At 34.3% G+C, this 25591-nt stretch overlaps 2 protein-coding genes across 3 annotated transcripts; both read right to left on the bottom strand.

Moving 5' to 3' along the window:
• Positions 1-1266: 1266 nt before the first annotated feature.
• LOC120069425 (alpha-mannosidase I MNS4) lies at positions 1267-14694 on the bottom strand. The gene is made up of 17 exons (XM_039021165.1): positions 14386-14694; positions 13679-13798; positions 13470-13562; positions 12575-12661; positions 11465-11555; positions 10900-10955; positions 10524-10596; positions 9645-9754; positions 7801-7851; positions 5750-5838; positions 5529-5610; positions 5242-5355; positions 3312-3391; positions 2686-2821; positions 2522-2592; positions 2176-2416; positions 1267-1835 (listed from the first exon to the last, which is right to left on the bottom strand). The coding sequence occupies exons 1-17, from the start codon at positions 14515-14517 to the stop codon at positions 1611-1613; spliced, it is 1851 nt and encodes a 616-aa protein (XP_038877093.1). The 5' UTR covers positions 14518-14694; the 3' UTR covers positions 1267-1610.
• A 1145-nt stretch (positions 14695-15839) lies between these two features.
• LOC120069429 (rRNA-processing protein efg1-like) lies at positions 15840-20336 on the bottom strand. 2 transcript variants are annotated; one of them, XM_039021176.1, is made up of 8 exons: positions 19942-20336; positions 19241-19370; positions 18997-19124; positions 17634-17772; positions 17063-17177; positions 16897-16963; positions 16498-16782; positions 15840-16203 (listed from the first exon to the last, which is right to left on the bottom strand). In XM_039021176.1, the coding sequence occupies exons 1-8, from the start codon at positions 20332-20334 to the stop codon at positions 16198-16200; spliced, it is 1263 nt and encodes a 420-aa protein (XP_038877104.1). In that variant the 5' UTR covers positions 20335-20336; the 3' UTR covers positions 15840-16197. The 2 variants fall into 2 exon arrangements, with proteins under 2 accessions (XP_038877104.1, XP_038877105.1); XM_039021177.1 differs by having other exon boundaries at positions 15867-16203; positions 16498-16776; positions 19942-20335.
• Between the last annotated feature and the right edge of the window lie 5255 nt (positions 20337-25591).

Raw genomic sequence — 25591 nt, 5'->3', positions numbered from 1 at the left:
TCCATAGATAGGTTATAATATTAAAAAGTTCAATTAAAAAAAGGAGAAGTACCATTGAATTTGATTATTTGTTTAACCTATTCTAAGTTATAATATTACTTTTTAATCTTTTATAGACATTTTAAAATAGTCAAACTTTACTTAGAATGTTAGGTGAAAATTAGAATCTGAAGTGGTGTGCAAATGACTAGAAATGAAAATTTGGACTCCCACGTCACCACTCCGTAACGAATCATCCCCTTTCAAATCTCAATTTTTATCTAACATTGCAGAGGATTTTTTTTTATTTAAATGATAATTTTGAAACATTTATGAAAAGTTAACGATAATATTGTCATTTGTGAAAAGAATGAATAGATATATTTTTTTAAGCAAATAATAATTTCAACAACATTTTTTTGCAATTTAGCCCAATGCTAATTAAAAGATGACATGACTTGATTAGTGAATAAATTTTGATTAATTTGAGATGATATGATAGACAAACTAGACAACGGAACAAAAGTGAGTAGTAATTGACAAGATGTGTGAAAATAATTTAAATGTTATATTAAGGAAATGGTATGTCATACTTGCTAATTTATTTTAAACAACTATCCACCATTTGTTTGTCACTTCGTGTTAAATCAATTCTAACATAAAATATGTCACAACAGATACTACATAGTTTAACAATTCATATTCCAATCATGTAACAAACCGAATAAAAAGCAATCAAAATTTGGTGACATTTATTATTTAACCTAATTGCATCTTCTTTTTTCCTTCTTTTTTTTTTTTTTTTCTTTACATTTTTCAGAATAAATTTTGTTAAAAGATATTAAGATAAAAATTGAAAACCACATTGTGTTAAAATCTAATACCTTAAATTGATTAATAAATTCAATGAAAAAGGTTTTAAAATTACTTATTTTTCAAGTTTTCAAAAGAAAGATTACTTCCTTTTTCATACTTAATCCATTATTTTTAATTCTTTATACATAGGAAATTCGCCTCTTAAATTGTATAACACAAATTCATAATAAAATCTCCTCCAAACGGAAATATATATACATACGTATATACAAATATAGCTGGACGAATTCTATGCATAATTAAGCAATCAGTGAGAGATATCGAATAGTTAACTTTTGGCTCCTACCAGTTCAAGTAGTTAACGAAGAAATAAAATTATTCTGATTACTACAATGTGAACAAATATCATCCCCTAAATCTATAATCAAATTTAAAAAGGAAAAAAAAAAAAAAGAAAAAGAAAAAAATGACTTCTGTAAAAAAAATTATACTACAACGCAGTAATTTTATGTTACAATGGCCAAAATGTTTAAAATGTTAAGTTTGTAAAAGCCTCAATCAGCAGAATCTGCACGAACTCAACCTTAATCTGGAAAACAATGAAAACTTGTTTGCGTGTCGGTTTTTGGCTACCAGGCTCTCGTTTCACCCCATCAATGACAGAATAAACCTCCACGGTTGCGGTAGTAAGTTCCACCAACAGTCAAAATCTTTCATGCACCCAGAGAAGTTTAGCAGGGAGGATCTATGAAGAAGCAGATGGCAGACGCCATCAGATCTTAAGTCATTCTGAAAGTATCAAAAAGATGGCTTCTTTAAATGGGATGGAGGTCATTCAGTGTGTCGCCCCCTCCAGGCTCTTGAGAATTATCATGGCTTATTTCGTCAGATTGCGAATGCCCAGAATTTTGATCGGTTTCAACTACCGTTGAATGTTTCTGGACAGTTTCTCTTTCATTAACGGGCTCGTCATCTGTCATTGTTGACCCAGTATCGGTAATACCAAACTTCTGTCCATGAGTCAGTCCTGGACAGACCCCCTGTGTGACATAAAAATAAGAATCCATTTGGTAAAAGATCAACCTAATTCGATTTGGCCATGGACTGCCATTTTGAATTGCATTAATTTCTGATGCCACTTCCCTCTCGGTATTTCTTTAACATATTGAACTAATTCTCTTTCATTATCGAGTATACATAACCAATAAACGCCTCTAATAACTGTTAAATATTCGTTAATGGCACATCGATCCCACAGAAGATGCCAATATGTTTTCTTCAAAATATTCTAACCCAATCTACCTAAGTGAGAAAAAGGGCTGTGGTATGAGTAAATTAAGAGAGCAATATGAATGAGCTTAAACCAATTTAAACTATTACCCTGATCAACCCAGTTGTTGATGTCAATTCAGAAAAAGCAGAGCTTGATGGAATTTCTGTGGAAGTTGTTCCCTCGGAGAATGAATGTTTAGCTTCTTCGACATCAGTTGCATTATTTATCATACCAGATTCCGGCTCCATTTTACTTTTACAAAAAGCCCCAAGATAAGAGCAATGTTCCCTAACTAGGGATATTTGAGGGGTTGCAGGCAACAAGTGGCCCTCTGTGCTAAAAACATACCTATAAAAGGAATTCAAGCAAAATTGCTTTTAAATATATAGCATCTCGAGGTAGAGAAAGGGTGTTCCATTAACACATAAAACTCGAAAAGAACCTATAGCTTACTTGTATGGACCATTTTCCACAAGGTTGTCAGGTCCCGCAGCCAAGTCAAAAAGAAGCCACAAATATTTTACCTAACCCAACAAACATGGACCAAAAAGTAACAATGTAAGGTAATAGTTTCTTTTTCCTTCTTTGATTTGGTAATGGGGGAAGAGTTTCCTCACCGTTTCAGCAAGAAAGAAGCTTTCCATGTGATCTTCTTGCTTGTGAAACTCAACATCTGATATAAGACAATATCCACATGGGCATCGGGCTCCATATTGCAAACTAGCGACCATGTCCCGTCCAGCATCGAGATATCTATTAAGAAAGATTTCAGACATAGAACAATTTCTAGGAATATAAAATGACTATATACACCAAGTAAAGAAAAATATTATAACCATTTAACAAACGACTGGGCTCTAAACCAAATCGTAGTGATTTTACTCTACACATCTCGAAGGGGTAATCCAGGAACAACATGAATACAGTTTACTCCCCAGGCACCCAATCGAGGAAAAAAAATTGGTGCCATAGAACAACAAGGCACATTAACATCTTGACATATCCTAAAAGTAAATGTTCTAGATTTCATGCATTCACATTCAATATCAAAAACTAATCATTTTCTGCCTGAATACTTGTTTCAAAAGCAAAGAAATTATATTAATCAATTTCAACGGCCCACTAGAAATGAAAGATGATATTAAAGAAGGCTAGTAGGGCCAGAACTTTATGAACATTAGGTAAATCCTACGCTCCTTATACTAAACTCTAAAGTATAACAAGACGCTTTACACTAGCTCACCTGGAATTTCTGGTGGCTTTGTAGAGCCAATAAGTGCTCTCTATTAACTCTGGGCGTAGTGGATAACTTTTCTGCCCATGCTGCAAGGTACATAATGAATCGGAAAAAAGTTCATTCAGAGGAAATAAAAAATTAAAAGTTGAAATACAAGTTCATTTAATTTAAGTTTCTATCCATTTGGTCTTTGAACTTTCAAAAGTGTCTAATAGGTCCATGAACTTTCCTTTTTATGTCCAACAGGTTCCAAAACTTTAAAAGGTATCTAAAAGTCTTTAAACTTTCAATTATGTGTCTAATAGGTCCCTAAATTGTCAGTCGTGTCTAATGAATCCTTGACCTATTTGATATTTTTTAAAATTCATGGATCTACTAAACACAATTGAAATTTTAGGATTCCATTACACACAAAATTCAAAGTTATTTCTAATAGATCAATTAATTCTTAAAAGAATTTGATTATGACAAGAATATGTTAGACATAAAATTGAAAATTTAGGCACCATACATACAGAAACTTGAGAGTTTAGGGATTAAATTGTAATTTAACTGAAATTAAATATAAGTACACAGGTATTTAGAGGAGCCTACAGGAACAGGACAAGGTAAAATATTAGTTGCAGTCGTTATCTTAGATTTTTCTGATAATAGGTTTCTGATGTTTGTCAGTAGCTCAAGGAAAACATATATATACAAATGTATGCACATAAATAGGTGGGTAGATGCAGGCTTAAGAAGCTGATACAAGAAGCAAAGGTACAGATATTTGATATGGATGCGACATTTACTAGGATATACTGATGGATAAACTCAATTAAGACATGTTCGTCCTCACATATGTGAACTCAATCCAGACAACATTCGTGAGAGTAAAAGATTAGTTCAGTAGATGACTTTCCCATCTGAAAGTGTTTCCAAGTTAAGGTACAAATACAAATAGAAGTAACTATCTACATTTCTTATCAAATTAATTAACCAAAGAAATTAAAAAATCAGCAGCAAGAATATCATGAACAGGAAGAGGATACAAATAAAAATTACTCAATGGTTCTGGCGTTTCCATCTTTGAGTTTAACTCCATTTGGTGGAAGTTTATAAGGAGTAAATATGGGCCTCTCCCTTTCGAATGGATTGGAGGAAGGATATAGGCACTTCCAGAACCCTTTGGAAAGGTATAGCTGGTTCTTTTCTCAATTTGTCCAGTGTTCGGTGGATGGCGGGAGGAATAGTTTTTCCAAGAAGGATAGGTGATTAGTAGATAGACCCATCTAGGCTTGCTTCCCTCCTTTGTATCTTTTTTCATCAAGGAGAAACCACTTGGTGGCAAATGAGTTGTGTCCTTTCAAACCTTTTTTTGCCGCCTATGCTGGGTCTTGATGTTCCTTGTCTGGTAGGGAAACTTGGATGTTATCGCTCTTCTCTCACAGAGGGGATTTATGTTGTGGTCTGGGAAGCAAGGATGTTCATCTTTGGAGCCTTTGTCCTTCTGGGGTGTGTTTGGTGGCCCATAATGGGATGGGATTGTAATGTAATGTAATAAAAAAAATCTATGTTTGGATTGAGCGTTTTGAGTCCGATTTGTAATACAAAACTCATTCTGTTCCAATAGTTTTCAATCCAACCCTCTTTCTCATCGTTTTCATACTTCACAATCTCATTTTCGTTCCGTCTTTGATTACTCACGCTTTCCAACACTCCTCTGATTCCCAGTAATCCTGATTACATTCTAGTTCCCCAAACACTCCTCTTTCTTTTGTGGGTTTTCTATTGAATGCCCTTGTTTCCTTTCATTTTTTTTTTCAATAAAAGTTCCATCATTCAGAAAATATAATTAAAAAAAGAGAGAGAGACTCAAGCAGTCGCAATAATAATGAAGATAGCAGAAATTAAAACACATTAGCTGACTCATGTCCAGTATTGAGAATTAAGATACCTGAACACTGAGTGTAGCAAGATTGAAACCCTCAGGTGTAAATCCATATCTCTTCCAGACACTAAAAAATGCAGCATGTGTCCGAATTGCAGGGTCAATATCCCCTGCCAAAACCTTTCAAGACAATAGAAGAACTTATATAACTCTTTTTTCTTTTTTTTCTTCTTTTTTTCTTTTTTTCTTTTTTTCTTTTTTTTTTTTTTTTTTTGTGGAACTAGAATTTGGATAACTACAGAAAACATGATCAACAACAATTAACGGTGTAAATATGTAAGAGAGACTAAAACCTGAAGCCCTGGCCAGAATGCTTGCAAACTGTTGAATAATGGCCAGACAAGCGCTGCTGAATCCATATTTACCTCAACATACCTACATATATGGATTAAAACCAGTCTCAGTACTAAATGTAAGACACACCCATTGATCATTTTAAAGTTAAGATAGGAGAGGAGGGAAAATAAAGTATCTTCCCAATCCTCACAATTAGACAGAGAATGCATAACCTTACCAAGGGTCATTGAATAGATAATGCATCGCAGCCCCATATGCTTCTTGAAATATGAATAGGTACTCTTCATCACCAAACAAAAGGTAAGCCTAAAAGCATGTATTACAATTGCAAAAATAAATTAACAGTGGAAAAATTATGGGGCATTAGACTGGGAGGATTAGCCATGCATGAATTGACAATTAGATTGGATAAGTGAGGAGCTAATTATTGAATACTTGCAGTATCAAGCATTTGGCACTATACCATAGGATGATTATCAAATACAATAATGGTAATTGCAGAAAGAAAAGACATCAACTACAATTGCCTAAAGTTTAAAGCCTGCCACGTGTGGTATCGATTTAAAAGGAACCAATTGATATGCAAAGGAAAAATAATAGATTGATAAAACAAAAGCAACAGAAACTTCTCATGAAAGTAGAAGGTAACTGATTCAGGCATGGTGCCACTGCATAAACAAAGGATTGAAGCAAAAATTTTCATCATCCTCACTAAGCAGCAGTGGATACATGTATTAATTATTAGATTGAAAGTGTACAAATATTTGTTGGAAGCATCTTTGGAATGCTGAGAAGTTGCTTAAATAATTCCTAGGAATATCAGACTAAGAGATAAAAACTTAAAATCAAATGCATCTATTAGGTTACCACCTAACAAGACCACTCAAGAACAACAAAAAGCACAAAGAACACTAAAAGATAGAAATATATATTGCAATATAAAAGGAAGTTAAAATATACCATATTCTTTCGATAGGAATACTCTCTGCCAAAATTCCCACATTAGAAATTCTACTAAAATCTTCACACCTTGCTCCCAAGGCCCTTCCTTTATTCCGATTAATAGATTGATTGGTAGTGGGCATGAACCAATGCTACTACTTGACCTCTATCCTATAACTATTAAAGTATAGCGCTCATCGAAGGTTGCACCAGTCCTAAAAGAATATAGTGGGGAGGTGCCACCTCCTTTTGCTCCTCAGCGTTTCCGTGTACGCAAGTCAGCAATAAGAAGTGATTAGTCTATCGAGGTTCATTAATCATCTAAGTAATTTCATCAAGTTACATTCATGGAGAGAGTGAAGCACCCTCAGGGTGGGGGTGCGAAGGAACGACTCTTTCCTTAATAGAAGTCTAATGCATTGGCCTAACCTTATACCAAGGTTTTCCATTACCCATATATCCATTCCATATACCCTAGATGCCAAGTCACATAACTTTCTCTGCTCCCCATCGAAAGAGACTGCACTAGGAAATAGAATATAGTAGGCTCTGAGGGTTTGGGAGAGAAACGTTCCTTTAGTTGTCAGGCTGAAATCCAATTTAATGGTTGTCTTTCACTCATAGGAAAATGGAGATTCCGAGAATTGAGTATTCCCCTATTGAAATCGGAGGTAAAGGAGTTTTAAGCCTCGCTAGAGGTCTTTTCTTTGACATTGCCCCCTTTTCAGGGTCCCTGTAACAAACTTCTAAATTACTCCCAAGGAACACCCACCGAGACCGAGCACTTTCAGACCCTGAGGGGCAAGGGTTGCCTCTCCTTTGGTTCACCTCCCCTGAAGGGAAAACACCTTCGTTAAAATGTATTTCCCCTTGTCAGAAGTCCTTATTTGAGTGAGAGCACCTCACCTCCGAAGGACTCTGACATTCAGGGTATGGAGCCACCGTCGTCGAGCATAGCATGTGGAGCGTATGCTAAGCGTTTAGGGGTCACCACTCCCCGTCTTAATACACCTTCACGTAGGTCCGACCCTTCCGGCCTTCTATTTATAACTAAAAGCCCTAACAAACTTACTAGCTATTCACTCATATGCCCCTACTAATAACAATACTAATGATCCTAATATTTTCCTAACTAGGGGTCTTACAGCATCATGAGCAATATCAATCCCTTCTTCAATGTTTCTCGAACAACATGGATACAATTCCAACCTTAACATGACATGAGCTGCTGAGCATGACCAGAATAAAGTTTGCAGTGAGATAATAACATTGCATACCAGTTTCACAACTATAGCATGTTTATTTCCACGTTAAGTAGTTACTAACCTTCAATAAATACTCATAGAAGGAATCAATGCTCGTACCTATACCTGCATCCTGCGAGACAAGAAATGAAGATAATGTTATTAGGATGACACTTTTATTAGATCCAAAAACAGAAACAAGAAAGAGGGAAGAAATATGCCTCCATAAATAAATACCGAAGGACTTGAATCAAGAAATATGAATATTAAAAGAGCGTTCAACTGCAGACAAAAGAGCATCTTGAAGTTAAGGAACCGCTCAATTTCCTCGTCAATCCAAGACCAATGTTCCAAAGTAAAAGGGTTTCTTTCTAGATACAACACCTAAAACCTAACTTCTATCGTAGCATTGAGATTCACATGCCATTTCAAGAACCTATTATATTCTCATATAGAAGTAATAGAATTCTATGTCGCCATGTGAATGGCTATATTCTTCTTCCTCCATCTCACTCTGAAGCCCTTTCATAATGGCATCAAGAAACCCCTAACATGTTTTGTAGAGACGGGATCATCTAGTCCCACATCCTCCATCTCACTCTCAAACCCTTTCCTCCAAGAATAGCATCAAGAAAATCCCTATATACAAGTCTGGAAGTTTTCTCAAGATGTAAGATCCTCTATGAGAACTTCTCCATACAAATAATAAGCAAGCTTAGCTAGCTTTTCTTAGAAACCGTATACTGAAGGAAAAGAGAAAGAGGTGTCTAAGAGAACTACATAACCAAAAGATTGAAATTTCAGCCTACAACAAGACCCAAACTAACAGATTGGTACTTTCCGAGCTTCAGAACTTAAACTTACTCCCTTTTAATTACTCATAAAAATCCACCTCATAAATTTTTCATCAATGCTACATCCATGAGATTTATAGTCTGGACAGGCCATGAACACAACAACCAGAAAACAGCACAACTAAAATTGGTACTCAAAGAAAGAGACAAGGACGTGAGTGGGAGCAGCTTAGGAGAGCAAGTTCCATAGCGTCGCACACACTCCAGCAAACCATAAAAAAACGACCTCTCTCAAAAAGTCAGATGGAGGAGGAACTCGTGATCATATCCTTAATATACTTATGGAGAGCAAACAAGATGTCAAACTCCTGAAAGAAATGTAACCAAATAGATATAGCGAATTCACAACTCCAAGAAAGGTGATCCAGGTCTTTCTCTCCCTTTCAACAAAGAATATAACACAAAGGCCCAACTAACAAGGGCATCTTTCTTGAGAGTCGATCCATAGTGTTCACACGATTGAGTAAAACTTTCCAGGTAAAGAACTTGACCTTTTTTGGAATCTTAATCCTCCAAAGTACATCAAACACAATCTCTTTACTAGAAGAAAGGTGAAATAAAATATGAAAGAAGGATTTACAAGAGAGATCCTCCAACTGGCTAGGGATCCAAACACACACATCTCTTCTCCAAGCCTAAAGTTAAACTCCCCAATCAAAAACAAGAGAGAGACAACATCCATCGTTTCCTTATCAGACAACGAACGAATATATTAGGGATATGATTATGGAGTTCCTCCTCCATCCTTATATATTAGCTAAAAGAGAAAAATGTCACGATTCTAATACAAGAAGAGGCAAGCATTATGTTCCAACCTTGTGCATAACTAAAATATTGAGATTTCAGCCTACATCTACATGACCTGTATTTAATATTCCTTTGGATAAATCAGTAAGATCAGGACATAAATCTTTCCATTTTCATAAACTTTCCTCCCATCTAATCATTTTTTATGTTCATGCCAGGAGAAGAGCTTTGAGAACTGCATAAAGCCCTGTTGTTTGCAACAATAGGGCATTAACAAAATGAACATGTAATACGTCTTGTTGATTTTCATCGGCCTGAATGTTACCTTCTGTGTCCATTCACCTGTAAAGACATTAATATGTGCACCAACTAAATTAAGCTTTGAACGGCGTGCCCATAGTCCACGTACTGCATTCTTTGTTACTCGTTCAAAAACTGCATTCCAATGGCAAATGAAAATGTGTGAAGTCACATGAAACAAGTGGACTGAGTATTTGGAGATCAAATGGCAGTCAACCAACTTTCTAAAGATGTCATACATGATAGATGTCAACAGATACTTACCAAGGACAAAGCAACGAGTATGAGAGAGTAAGAAAGGAAGAAATGAAGTGTTGTTAAAAGCTTTTGTATAGTTCAAGGATACTTATCCACTTTACTATATAGTGAAAAAGTATGACAAATAATTCAAATCATTTCACTTGTTCAGTGGATTCAAATTTTACTAAGGCTATCTGGACTGGTTTCTCTTGGGAAAAAAAATTTGTAGTGAGTCACAAAATAAATATCAAAGTCATAGCTATCCTTCATTGAATTAGTCATCAACAGTTGAACACAATGTTTAGTGTCCAATCGTAAATGTGTACTCTTGCAGGGGAAAAAAGGGAGTCCGATTTTGGCTGCCCCTGTTGAATTGGTTGGGTGGATTGCATGGTGCTCTTACACCCATTCTGATATTACTATCAGAAATAATACTCTAGACAGGTTCACATAAACATGATGGATATGCGTGGTCCTCGAATTGAGGCCTTTCCTTAGTGACCAAAAGCTCCAAAGATCCCAAAAAATAATGAATTAAGAGCATTAAGAACCCATGTCATATTAAGATACCGAAGTATCAATAGAGGAAATGCAGGCACAAATTGGGTTATTTTGGAATCAGTAAAGACAAAAATGAACGTCAAGTTGAGGTCATAACACTCACTTGGATCATTCGTCAAACGGCTTAGAACACCAAATTCCAAAGTTAAGGTCCCACCACCAGCCGTTGATGTTATCTGAGAGAACAAAATATGAGGATTAGAACCACAACTGAGCTTGCAAAAATAATTATTAGTTATGTTACATTAATTGATGGTTATCATATCATACACAGCAATAGTCCTTGGAATTTATACAAGGTAACTGCATGTCATATTTGGTAATCTATTTCTGAAAGTCCTAATGTGTTCAGTAAGGCAGAACGCAGAAGAAACCATCTTCTAGCTATGTGATTTCTTTATCAAAACCTAAATGGGTAGCCTGCTCTTCTAGTTGATCATTAGACATCACATGTATAGAAAAAGACTGAAAAGCGTTACCTTGCTTTCATGTTCATCAACTCCATACAGTAGGTTAACTGATCCAAATGGAATTCCTGCATAATATGATGAAATAGACTGTCACTGAATAGCCACCAACGGCATACAAACTTTGTCTATGGCATCCATTAAAGAGCTTTCCAGCTTAGTTTCATGAAAGTAATGGCTTGGAAAATCTGCTTTGCTTCTTAGTTTCAATAAACTAATAATAAACTTAAGCCTAGGTAAGGGCAGTTGAGCCTCAGAAAATAAAACTGAAGCATGCACTAAGATAGAAATGGTGGTGCCAAAAATGATCATAACCAACTTAAGCAGGACAATTGAGTCTCAGAAAATAAAACTGAAAAGCATGCGCTAAGGTAGAAATGGCATCCAAAATGAAGATCCAATATACATAGATATAGGCAATTGAGTTAGGTCGGATATCCTGTAATCATATGGGTAACTTCTTCCTCTTCAATGAAATCAAAAAAGTTATCAAAATTCAGTATGGAAAATTTGCAAAAAGATGCTCTCTTCATGTGAGCATAACTATACAAAGACAGAAATCATTCAGTAACAAAACCTGTAGGAGTGTCAAATGCAGGCAGTAATCTTCGAGCCAGATCTTCTGCCAAGTCAAGCAGTTGATTCTCATAGGATGCAAGTTTCATGCCCTATAGGGAGGGAGGGAGTCAATCCGATACTCATATTTAAGAACTGAACAACTACCCAAGAAACATAGGTATAATGTACTACACACATGGTAACAATGGATAAATTAGCTATAGCTACAAAAAAATACCAGAAGTGGACATCTAATGGGTTGATCTTTAAATGAATATTGCACGATGAGGCATACCATTTTTGAGAATACACTATCACAGCATGATGGGAAAAAGTTGACTTGAAATAGAACTTCAAAGTGGTGTGAAATATTCAAATTCATCGTTATCCAATTAGTTAACCTAACAAACGGACGTCAAGTAGAATTGACTTCAGCAAGAGTGGCATGTACAAATTTAGCTACAGACTGTATCTCATCTTTAAAAAAATCCCAACCTTATGGTTGTTACTTGCTAGAAGCTATTTTCAAAAACATATTCTGTTTTTTAGAATAAGATTTGAGTGAAAATATGTTTATTTAAAATTTAAAAAGTCTGCATCCACCCTAAAGCTTAGACTTTGGAGACAACAAGGATTCTTTATTAACACTATTACTCGGAGACCATGAGCCCTAGCCAACAAGGCCATCCCTGGGGGACGTTCGTGTAACTGTTTATTAAAAGTTGTTTACTCCAAGTATCCAAATCTGTTTTCATGGATGACTCGTTCTTTAAGACAAATGGATATGCTCTTCATTTGAAAACCACAGACTGGTGAGTAATCATTTTCCAGTTACAGAATAACCTTAACCTTTACAAACCCCTCCATCATTGAAAAGAAAACAGTTCATATGCATGCCCTCATTCTGTGCTTTCCCTTTATCAAAATGTTTGCCACTTCTCAATCCAAGTATTCAACTTTGTTGAGACATCAGAAATAATTGTTTAATGATATTTCACAACTATAGGTGCAGTATTCATGAAAACAAGTTTCTACATGACTAACTATAGAACATTGATTTTGCGGTGGCATCATAATTTGAAATATTGCAATTGCAAGATAACACAGATGGAAAAAAAAAAATCAATACCGTAGTGTGGTCATTTGCAATAAGGTGAGCTGAAAGTAAACCTCCGAGAACTCGAATGGTTGTCTCAAAGACAGATACTGTTTTATTCTGTAATTACAACAGAAAGATTCTAGTTGAAATATAATAAATTCAGATTAACAATGGTACAGAACTGAAACAATCCTAATTTGAGTAACACATGAAAATTTACACATACATGGCATAATACCCCATCTCTGAGCAACTATTAAGTAACCAATGCTATTGTATTCATAAATCATAACATGATAGTGAAAGTTGCCAGTAAATAAAAAAGTGTCAATTTGCAGTGGCTGGTTATCCTCCAACTCTCTTTCTAGAAGCAAAGTCTTTCACCAATGTGACGTTAAATAAAAAGGGATCCCCAGTTTACAAGGACTTCTTTTAGTGATATTTCTCTAAGTCACCAACCATTGCATCTCTCCCCAATGTTCTGGTTATTATAGCTCCAGGGAGAATCTCTTGGCAAAGCAAACCATCACACTCATTCGGAAATGGAAGCAATAATTTCCTGTTTTAAGTTGGAAAAACCAGGATTTTGACATGGGTAGCTATCTGTTACTAATATGGTATAGTCAGGAAATTATAATGAAAAATCAAACACCCAAGAAAAAACTACTTCAAACACCTAAAATAGAGGTCATAGACTAAGACTCGAGGACCAAAATAGCTTGGTTTTATAAAACCACGTGCTGAAGAAGTTGCTCAATATGTAAATTCATCACACAGCAGAAGGTGAAAGGAAGAGAAATTTGTACCCTAATAGGATAAAAAATCCTTAACCAGATTATGATCCTGTCAAAAATAATTCAATACAAATTTTATCCCTAAATAATTAATCTAGACAGCAACCCCCACAAAAATGTATATTACTCACTATATCGAACCGAAGATTTTTACCAATCCATTCAACAGATGCAGCAAATTGTTCCCGATCACCAAGCAAAGCCAGTGTATCCAATGAATCAATCTGTGGCAACAAAATGGGGGGGAAACAACATAGCAACAATCATCATAACTCTCAATCAGCTAGTTAACTGGATGTATAATATTATGTATAATATTAAACAGACGAAATTAGCTTACCAAAGTCAAGGCATAACCACCAAGTGAATCTTCTCCTTCACACGATAGAGGTCTTAATTCATCGAGGGGAAAAGCATGCTTCATGTATCCATTGAAAGCATGATAAAACATTTCACGAACCTACATGGCGATTATATCTTTCTTAAAACAATCAGAAAATAAATGAACAGTAGCTCAATAGGGACAGATCATAAACAAACGAAACAAAAGCAGACAACATTTATAAGTTATCAATAATAACATGAAAACATTAATTCCAAATCCCTTATTCCTATCCTCCTTCATGAAGACCGTGAAGCTCTAGGTAATGTTATGGTATCATTGTAAACTAAGTTTTAAGAAGAATTTCCGTCTTTCAATGCCAGTTTAACAAGAATGTGTAAACATACAAACTCAATCAAGATCACCGTTGTTAAGAAAAAGTACTGGCAAGTTAAACAAAAATTTAGAGATTTATTATAAGAAAGATTTTCTGTTTCAGAGAACATTCCGTTACTAATCAGGAAAAACGGATTCAATTTGCAAAAGAAAAGTTCACCATTTCAATAACCAGCAATGTAGGCCGCCCGACGAGCTTACGCAATAAAAAATTGAGAATAGCTATGGCTTTAGACGGCAACGAAATTGAGGAAGGATTAATCGATTTGAGTCCTTAGTGGGTTCTGCAACACAATTGAATGGGAAGAGAAAGAGAAAAGAATTAATACCTCATCTTTGAGTTGTTTGGCTTCGTCGGGAGTGACACCATCAGCTAGAGAGTTTTGTATGAAAATGGGTGATGATATTGAGAGTAAAAGAACGAGAAAGAAGAAAGGAAGCTGAACTGAAGGAGCTTCCATTAGAATCTCTCCCTGGTTTTCCCTTTCGATGTGAGAGTTTCTGAAGAACGAAAATCACTGCGGTTCTTCTTCTTCTTCCGCTGCTGCTTCCGTTTTAAAATTTTTAATTTTTGTTTTTTTTTTTTTCGCTCCATAAATTTAATATCAAGGGTTTTTTTTTCTTTTTCCAATTAAGATCGGATTGGAAGAAACCTTCGAGTGAGGTACACATGTATTCTCAACTACATCTAAGCTATGTTTAACATTTTTCTTTCTTTCTTTTTTGAACAGGATTTAAATCATAGACCTCATCATTATTATATATCAATATTATGTTATTTAAAAAAAAAAAAAATCTCATTTTGACAAACTATGTTTAACTTCTAATATCAATTGAGGTATTTTACAAAAATAATAGAGAGGAAGTGTCAGTATCGAGTTTAAAGTTACTTTGTCTTTTGTTTGAAAAATACATTCTTTCAAAAAAGTTACAATTTTATTCTTTTACCTTTCTTAAATATTTCAAAACTATTCTTTAGAGTAAAATCAGTAACAATTATGAAAATTATAACTTAAAAACGAATATGACAATGTTCGGGTTCTAATTTTCATTGTTGACCAACGTCACACTAACGAAATTTATATTCAATGATAGTTATGAAGTTTGGGATGATGGATGGTAATATTGTGTAGAACATGAGTATTAATGAAACATACATCGAAGTTTTCTGTCTTTTTTTTTTTTTGTAGTTTAACCTATAATAAAATTGAAAGGACCTATAACAAAATTGAGAGAAAATAATTACAATAGAAATATATAACACCCGAATATTTATGAGATGAAGATTCAAATCCATACTCTCTTAGTCAGTGTATAATATTTTAGACAGTTAAACTATGTTATTGGTTAGATTAATTTTATTCTTTAGTTACCTAGGTTGTGTAACACTTTTTGGGCTAATTAAATGTATAACAAAAAATTACAAATATAGCAAAATCCAGCAACGATAATCTCCTATCAAGAATATAGTCTATCATCAATGGACTCAAGAGATGGATCTAAATTTTGCTATATATTTGCAAATTCTTTCGTATTATATTATATTTACTAATACTTTAGACCTTATTGCTATATTTGCAATATCCCCTTTTTTTCATATTAAAAATTAATAAATTAATGAAAAACAAGAACCAACATCAATTAAAATTCTGTTCCTTTAGGTAAATTATGGTGGACTCAAAAGCATAGAATTAGGAGGATGTAGGTGAATTGGTTTGGGTAATACGACTAAAATTTATGTCAGTTCAATATAACTCTTATATACGGGAACTGCCATCGCATCTCACCAGGGAAACGAGTGGAACTAATATTGAGAAAGGCCACAGAAGAAGCATGGTATATAAGATTCAGGTTCCAATACAAGTTTGAGTATAGGAAAGAAACAACCCAAAACCACAACCTGTGAAGATTTTCTGATGATCCAAAAGGGAAAACAAGAGAAAAAAGGGCCACAATAAAAGATCATAGATCATTACAGAACTAAAGGAAATGATATCTAAAACCCTTGATATATATAATGCAGCAACCCGCCAAAGGGGTTAACAGCAGATAAGATACTTTCATGGAAGAGTTAAGATTCAGAATCCGCTTCAGAAGTCAGGTTCAGGCTTGTAATGTTACAGCGTGCCGAGGCCAATCTATCATACCTATGAGAAAGGGGACTGGCCAATGAGTACAAAGTACTTCCATAATCACATGGAAATCAATAATTCATGTGTGTATGGTGAGTGAGAGAGGCTTAAAGCAATAACTTAAAAAGAAATATGAGAAGGGGATTGAGACTATGGATACGCATTATATTTGTTCTACTGCTATCATAATCAAGTTATTACAATTAAAATTTTCTATGTACATTGAAATTGCAATTATCATAGGAAAGGAGATTATGAAGTAGAAGACAAATGTTAGCATGGAGTAAGGTTTTCGTACAAGTGGCTTACCTGCTGTTTTTTCTTTTTTGGCCTCCTCTTTCTTCGGGGTTTGTGAGCATCAGAATTGGAACTTATATTACTGCTCTGACCTGTATGCGAGTTTGAGGATCCCCTGACTTTAAAAGAAGATCCACTTCTACTACCTGATGTATTGCTGGATGTAGAAAACTCAGCCCTGTGATTTGTAGACGATTTTCTCAACGAAGATCCAGCTTTTGACCGAGCTTGAGCTGAACTTGAGAATGATTTGGTAGGACGAGGAGGTGGCATCAAGACTCTGGCAGAAATCTGCCTCTACATAAAATGCTAGTCAAATAAAGAGGGGATGGAAAAAGAGGCTGGGGACAAGGGATATGAGATACCAAAGAATAACATCCTATTACAAGACAACAGCAATCATATCTAAACCTGATGATTTCTTTCGTCACTAGACATGCCAGATGCAGCTTTGCCGGAAGTACTGGAAGCTTGTTCCCTGCCAAAGCATAGAATAATCATTCAATATACCCAATTGGCGAAATCCTCGCAAAACATGATCAAACAAGAATAGAAAGAAACTTCAAAGCCTGCATACCTTGTACTTTTGTCTGTCCATTCATCATCTGCATCTGCTTCATCACTTGAGCTGCCACATAAGAAGAAATCATCCTCACTCATGTCAAGCAACCCATCATCCTCACTACCGGTCTCTGTTTGAGTCGATTCCATATCATTAAAAAGAATGTATTATGATCTTAATAAAACAACTATTAAAAACTACAAATACAAAATAATAGGGAAAATGTATCATTTTTATATAGGAAACCAATTTCCATTGAGCTAATGAAAAAAGAGTTCAACAAATGGCTAAAATAGAGATGACAAAAGTTCAACAAGTGGAGTCTAAAATAGCATTCGAACTGTAATTGCTGAACGGTGAGTTTAAAAGAAACAGCCAACGAAACTAAATATAAGAACTGTCACAAGGCATCCTTCCAATATTTCATGGTTAGGACTTCACCCATAAATTTACATTCCATTGAGAAAGAAAGGAAAAAAAAAAAAAAAAAAAAAAAAAAAACCCAACTACTTGGCAGAAAAATAGAAATTAGAGCAACAAAAATATGAAAGAAATAGAAAACTAGAAAGTATGGTAAAGAAACCACCTTCTAAATCCTTTCCACTGGCTGCCGCAGCAATCAGATTGGCTTTAATCTGCTCACGCAACTTATTCCTCCTATCAACCATGTCTGAATCATCACCTCCAGTAAATAAAGCTACATATTTTTCTGTTTTGGGAAAGAACTGCATTCAAACGAAAAACTTTCACTCTGCAATATAGAGAATAATGTAAAAAAAAAAACAAGTGCCATACTTATTATTACAACTGTTGTAACTATTGTTGATCGTTTTATTCATGGGTAAGTGGGAAAAGAACAAAGCACATGGCCAAAGAAACCTGAATCTACGATTTATACCTCCTCTAAGGTATGGGAGACAAGTCAACCAAGAATTTGGGCTTATCTAAGAATTTGTATTCGCACTAGAAAAATGAAAAATAGTAAATATATGCAATGATGGCATTTTAGAAAACAATGATAATGAAGACTATGATGTAACAACAACCCTAAAAAAAAAGTTAGATGATTTCCTGTGTAACAAAGCATTTATCATATACATACATGCTATGAAGCATAGACATAGATATGATTACACAATACAGATACGATCGGATACGACGATTTGTTAATTTTTAAAAAGCTAAGATACGAATACGTCTAAAGATACGTCAATTTTTATATATTTTTTTAATATATATATTTCTAAAAAAACAAGGATACTGATACATCAAAGATACATTTTCTTTTTTAAAAAAAATTCTAAGATATAAATAAATTTAGCATACAAGTTAATAACAATAACACAAAATAGAATACAAACACTGAAATATAATACAAAAAAAAACAAACATCTAAGATGTTGAAGTACAATAGTTAATAAAATGCAATAGAAAAGTGACTCATATTACAAAGAAGAAGAAGAAGATTAGTGGGAGAAGTATTGAAGATAAACAAAGAACTTCTTCATTGAATTGTTGAAGATATCCAAATGATTTATATTTTGGTAGATTTTGTGGGGGCTCAAATGTGACGATGAAGATTAGATGATTCCAGGGTTCGGTCTTTTATTTATTTTTTTTCTTTTAGTTTTGGACTCAGGTAGTGAGCTTTTTAAATAGGTTGTCTAGTTTTAGATTGGGAAAGATTAGATGAGTTGCTTGTCTTTTTTCTTTAAAAAAAGTACGCGTAGAAATAGATACGTCAAATCGCATGTCAGATACGTATCTGGGAAGTATCTAGAAGTATCGGTATCCGATACGTGTCTAATATGGATTCTTTGTTTCACCTGAAGTATCTGTGCTTTATAGCATACATATATACAAGCATGCATAACATATAAAAAACACACACACACCACACACATGTATACATATATGATACATCCAAGGAAAAAAAAATTATTATATACCCTAACATATTCAAGATCCTCTTTCAACTTAGACAATTGATCTGCGACATCTGAATCTTGCAATTGGCCAGATGGAGCACGTTGCAGCTTTTCAAGTCGCCTAATTCTTCTTTCAATTTTTCTCCTCTCTGGATTAAGGGCAAAGTTTTAAAAGAAAATGAACAATAAACAATAAATCAAAAATAAACACATGCTTGAAAAACAAACCCCATCAAATGACAGAAAAACTATTACCGAGTATTACCAAAAAATTTTATCTTCCTATCGCGCAAGAATATTTTGCGCTCAACAGCCAAACGAGAATGAATTTCTTGCTGTTTTCTAAGTCCTTCCAACTTCTTTTCTTGAGCTTCCCTCACTTCAGCAGGTAAATTCTGGAGGTTAATGAAAAGTAATCATTAAGAAGGCAACAAACACGCACAGTAACCTTCGGAGCAAAATAAGGCAACAAAGGTACGCATCTTCCTCATCAAAAGGTAGTTGCTCCGTGTAATAACCAAAATCGTGTTAATATTAAATTCAATACAGACTAAGCAACCTCTCAAGAAACTACACCCACACAGAAACTCACTTTGGCTCTCCTATTTGTCACAAAATTTTGCAGCACGTCCTTTACCTCAATATTTGAGTCCCTTCATATAGTAAGTTTAACTTATCCTAATTGAAGCATTTCAATATTAAACTCCAGTAATTGCAATGAATGGAATACAACATGCAAAAATACCATCTTAAGAATATAGTGAGTGTTAATTGATTGTTTGACCTCGGAAGAGGAAACCCAACAACACGACATCCCTAACAAAACTTACCGAATTCCCTACATAGAGAACTCAAATTAGTTACCAAATCCAAAACCCTAAAACGACCTAGAACAGCTTGAAGAAGAACCACAATGGCCATCCATGATTTCTAAAAGCGAAAGAAGAAAAGAATTGGAGGGGGAACCTTGCGAAGCATGCGCTCGGCAGATCGAATTTGGTTCTTGAGGGAGACGGACTTGGGCTTCTTCTCAACCGCCAAACCCTTCGATCGGCGAGCTGGCGGGTTCACCCTGCGCTTGCCGTAGCCACCGTGGGCCATGGTTGCGGTAGAAGGAGGTTGGGATTGTGCCCTAGAAGGGACGTGGGTTTGGAGCAAGGGTTTTGTCAAGAGGCTCTCAGCACCACACCGGTGGGATTCAGAACATCGGAGGCGGAGAGTGATATCTTCCTTTCTTTCACCCTCCCAACATTTTTCTTTTCTTTTCCATTTTAACCTTTTGGATTTTTCAGACGATCTTCTTAATTTCTCCAAATCCCTCTTTACTGCCTTTTTCTCACATTTCCTTATTGCTGCCATAACCTAATTCTTCATTTTCTTTTTCATTTTCTTTTTCATTTTCATTTTATACTTTCAAAAAAAAAAAATTCTTTGAATAATACGTGGCACATTAGAATCCAACTTACCTCGAAGTTGATATTATCGAAATACGTAGTCTTTCAAACTTTGAGTTTATTATTTTTTAATCCTAACTTTTTAAAATTGTAAAATTTTCACTAATAGAAAAAATATCAAATTATTTACACAAATAATAAAAAAAAATATTTATAGAGCGGATAAAAGTTACATAATATCAATAATAGGTTTTTATCAATTTGTATCACTGATAGACTTCTAACCGTCTCTATCAAATAATATTAAATTTTGTTATTTTGTATAAATAGTTTTCATTAATTTTCTATTTTTAAAAATCCCTCCATTAAAATATCTATTTTAATTTTTTTTAATAATCATTTTCATCTTTAATATAACTTTTCAAGTTTTAACGGATGATTATGTAATAAGTATCCTAATCTAATGATTATGATAGAGCTTTGGCCTGTGAATACAAGTATCCATATGTCTAGTATTAAATTTTGGTTGATATCACAATGGTAAACATTTTCATTTGAAGAGTTTTCGAAAGATAACAAAATAAGTAATAAAATATCACTAATATAAATATCATATAAATAATAGATATGTTAACTTGTTTTAAAAAAATCTAAAATGTTATTTACTAATTCAAATATATTTTTTTTAATGTTTTTTTTTTATAATTTCTTCCATAAATATCCATCGACTTCGACATTTTCATAAAATTAAAACTTTGATATTTTCGTTGACGTCAACATTTAAATCTGTGTCAATATAGGTATTTATTTGAGCTGCGTAAAATTGTCCTAAATAATCTAATGTTGCAACTATTCAAAGAGATGGACTACATTCTTTGTTTTTTCCCCTCTTTTCCTTTTGCACTTTACTAATGTACCTAAAAATACTATATTTGTTATATTTGTAGCTTAAAATATCTTTTTAGTCATTTTCTCGTATTTTGTAGTCTCCTTCCATTTTAGACTATGTACCTTTAAAAATCTAAATTTAGTTTTTATAATTACAATAAATCTTAAAATAAGCCCTTATTACTTGTAAGTTATTTTTCTTTTTATTGAAGTTTGTAAGATAATAATACCAATTGGTATTTATGGAAAGACGCATGGTAGATATATATTTTCAAAATATATAATGGAAATGTTAATGGAGACTCGATAAACTAAAGTAGATACTAAATTTAATATATAGTAAGTTCCAAAATAGTGATTAGAATTATTTTTTTAACCTATTTTTTAAGTAACAGATTCAAATAAATATGTTAAAAGATTGGAGATTTTCTTCTTTTTTTTTTCTTTTTTTTTTTTTTTTTTTTTTTTTTTTTTTTTTTTTTTTTGCTGGTGCCGACTTTGGCTAAAATTGGAGCTAAAATAAAATTTTATTAGGGGCTAAAAAAATCTTAAAAAAAGATATAAGTCTGAGATCTAAGTCATTTTCAAAAAAATATATATATATTAAAAAAAAGTCATTTTTAGAAAATAAATCCAATCTAGCTTCTCACAATAATATTCATCAATTAGCTAGTGATATGAATCATCTCTCTCAACACCGAGGGATGTTTTTACTCCATTGTCTATTCTTTGATTTTCGTTTTAGGTCAACTAATAAATACAATAAAAAAATCTATGTGATTGAAAACGATATGGCAATTGTATCAAGAGCACGTCTAATATTATCAAGTAAATATCAAAGTGAACCTAACTTAATTGACATATGAATGTATTAACAACCAAAAAATTTGTAATTTAAATCTCTCTATCCCGTATTAAAAAAAAAAAAAAAAAAGTAAATGCCAAATGAACCATCGTGAACGAGAGATCCGGAATGCTAAAAGCAAGAGAAATTTAATAATCTATATATTTGCAGTTTTTCAAAAAATGTTTGACCAAAATGAATTATTGAGAGTACTTGTGTACAAAATTTTTGAAGTATGTTCAATTCATGTAAACTCGTGATTGAAAGTTGTTGTGGGTGTCCAGCCCACTTGTTGTACAAGCAAGACTTTATTTTAAACTTGTGAGTCCAATTTGGGCTAATTTTTTGGGTTAGCCCATCTCAAAAGCCCTAGGATTTATTGTATGTGATATGAGGATGACCTAAGAAGAAAAAGAGTGAAAAAGAGGCAGAAAATTGGACATAAAAACAATAGTTCGGTTTTTCCTTCCACAAAGTTATCGGTTGTTGGTGTTTGAACCGTTGGATCGTGCTGAAATTTTATCAGCCTGTTCGGGACACATAGGGTCTCGTTTTGAATGGTTGGATCGTTGTTTGGAGTTATGGTTTGTCTATAATTTCTGCCAAACAGAACCCATAAAACTAGGTGATTTTCATTATTTTTTATCTCTTCAGTATTGATTTTTTATGTATGATAGTATTGGTGGGTAGTGAATCTTTGTATGACTGATTTGGGTTCTTTTTCTCTCAACTTTATCCTAACATGAAAAGTTGACAAGGGTGGATGCCTCACAAGTCCCTGAAAGAACTCTTAACGAAGAGCATCCATGAGCGCGTTCGGATTTTTCCGATTTCATTGTGACCAAAATACAACACATACATTCTATCAAACAGTTATGAAATTTACACTAATTAACGGCATGCTTTGAACACTATAATACAAGGAAAAGAGTTCTCATACCAGTTGAAGACCTTCTTCAAGCTTTGAACTCAAATGCAGCGGAAGAACCTCCACCCACACTCTTATCGCCGAGCAAATAAGTCGGCTGCAGCAGCACGATCGTCTACATGAACGGCAGCAATACGAACAATCACGAACAAGTGAATAGCAGCAGGGACGACACAACCAAAATGGAGCCCTTGGTATTCTTGGAGTGAGAATCCAAAGTGTGGTCTTTGGTGAGTTTGGTAGAGGTTGGAGAAAGAACAAATCGTGTAGACGACAAGCAAGTGGGAGAGAAAAGGAGTTATCATATAGCTAAGTGCTTATCGTTTAGAAGAAGCTACACGATCATGTAGGTTTTACTAAGCGATCGTTTAGTAAATGGTAGACGATCGTTTAAAAAACACAGCACACTATGTGATCGTTTAGGAAAGCTAAGCGATCGTTTAGGGACTAGCGTGCAATCGTTTAGACACTGGTGTGCGATCATTTAGGCGATGAGCGGACTATTGTATAGGCTCTCAAGTTATGTGATCGTTACATTTTCACACCGATGCGATTTTTTCGAAACTTTTGCAAAATGAAACAAATTTTCATTTTATTCTTCGTTACAATAACCAACTTCGTATTCTCCCACTAACGCACGTCTCGAGAGAAGTTTTAGGCCAATTATCATATAATTAACCAATTTAATAATTAATGAATATAATCATATTATATCTTTATCCTATAGTTTGATATTCATATATCTACTATATTAATTTCTCCTCTACTTGATAAATCAATTTATATCTAATTTCCTCTAAAAATAAAGTATCTCATACCATTTAGTCAATTATATTATATATAATCAACCAGTTCAATATAATCATATATAATCAAACTCCCTCTTATCAATTTGAACATTTCAAATTAACCCAAACACTGATCTCAACTTTATCCAAACTACCCAGGGACCTAATGGACCTGTGACTTGAAGCTCCAACGGTACGAGAATAGCTAACTAAACTCTTTAGTCACGAGATCCACCATCCGTTAAATATCAGGCATTCCACTAAAGACCAATAGCTGAACTCTTCTTACCACAGATATATTTTTGTGTCCATCGGATCTGACCCATGATGAGTATGATGACCCTTCACATATGCTCGTAAGTACAACTAGGTCAATTTATCGTTTTCCCCCTGTAGTTACATCTTACTTTTTAAGTACCACCGATTCATCTAATGAACAATATAACATAGTCCAAACTATGTGTGAACACCTTTCGGGTCAAGAAAAGGTATGTGGGGCCACATCGTTCAAGCCCTGGAATCAGCCCTTGAGGGAGTTATCTATCTACTTACCTCTACTTTGGGGAATGAGTGAATTCCATCTTGTGTAGCTGAGTTCCCAGCTCCCAAATTAGACGAAATCCCCAAAATGGTAGGTTTGAATCGGCGACTTGGGGGCCACTCGCACCCATACAAATCAAAGACTGCCTTCAATTGGCAGGAGTTCCCAACTCACTTAGGATTAAAGTCATTTACCTATGGTCATCCTAGTGAAGTGAAGTCTCTATTATGAATGGTGTTATAAAACGAGAAGTTAACACTTCGTGGTCAGGTCTTATACAAACTCTTTGTATAAGACGCCTCTGCTCGGCATGTCCCCAACACGAAATGATCAGGATCAGACCATCTGTGACAAGTCACAACACTTGTGACCATTCCACAAAGCGGGCCGCATCCGTAGCGTTACAAGATAAGGTTTCCTTCTATATCCATATACTACAATCATTTTGGTTATCACTCAAGACATGATCCACTTGTATGTCACCACATACATGCTTAAGTTACATACAAATAACCATGGATTTTATGTTTATTGGTTTGTGGTAAAGTAAATAAAACACATAACTGAGCAAAAAACAAGATGTGAAGTAAATATCATATATTATACAACAAAAGCGTTCGTACAAACTGTTTACAAACTACAGGACACGAGACTTTAGGGCATCAATCCCAACAGTCCCGTGGTTTTTACTCTCCATATTGAAGAGGTTTTCCACGTATAGTTCGTCCATGCGCTTTGTTTCTAGCCTTCCATATTTTGTGGTTTATTGTTGTCCATTGTTGGTTGATCACTTAGTAATTATTTGATGATTTATTTGTGGTGTTTTGGAGAACAATTATTTCATCGACTGTCTTGGAAGAGATCTTGTTGTTATATTGTTTGTGTCCTATCAGTTGGCATCAAAGAGGGTTTTTAATTTAATCATTGTTATGGAGTCTACCAGTAATGGTGGAGGTAGTTCAATGATAAAATTGACATCAAACAATTACTCCATCTGGAGACTGATGATGGAAGATTTGTTTGATCCAATTGAAACAACCACAAAAACAGATGACACAATTTCTAAACCTTCAAAACCAGAGAAAATCAAAGAAAAAATTGGGAAAAGTTAAAGAGAAAAAACTTTGGCGACTATTAGGCAGTGGGTTGATATTAGCATTTTAAACATGCATCTAAAGAGTCCGACCCATATGAGTTGTGGAAGAAATTAAAAGGCCTTTATGAAAGGAAGAC

Source organism: Benincasa hispida, unplaced genomic scaffold (assembly GCF_009727055.1).
Source record: "Benincasa hispida cultivar B227 unplaced genomic scaffold, ASM972705v1 Contig393, whole genome shotgun sequence".
Classification (NCBI taxonomy): Eukaryota; Viridiplantae; Streptophyta; class Magnoliopsida; order Cucurbitales; family Cucurbitaceae; genus Benincasa; species Benincasa hispida.
Note: the sequence above shows the minus strand (reverse complement) of the source record. Positions and strands in the feature narration are given on the sequence as shown.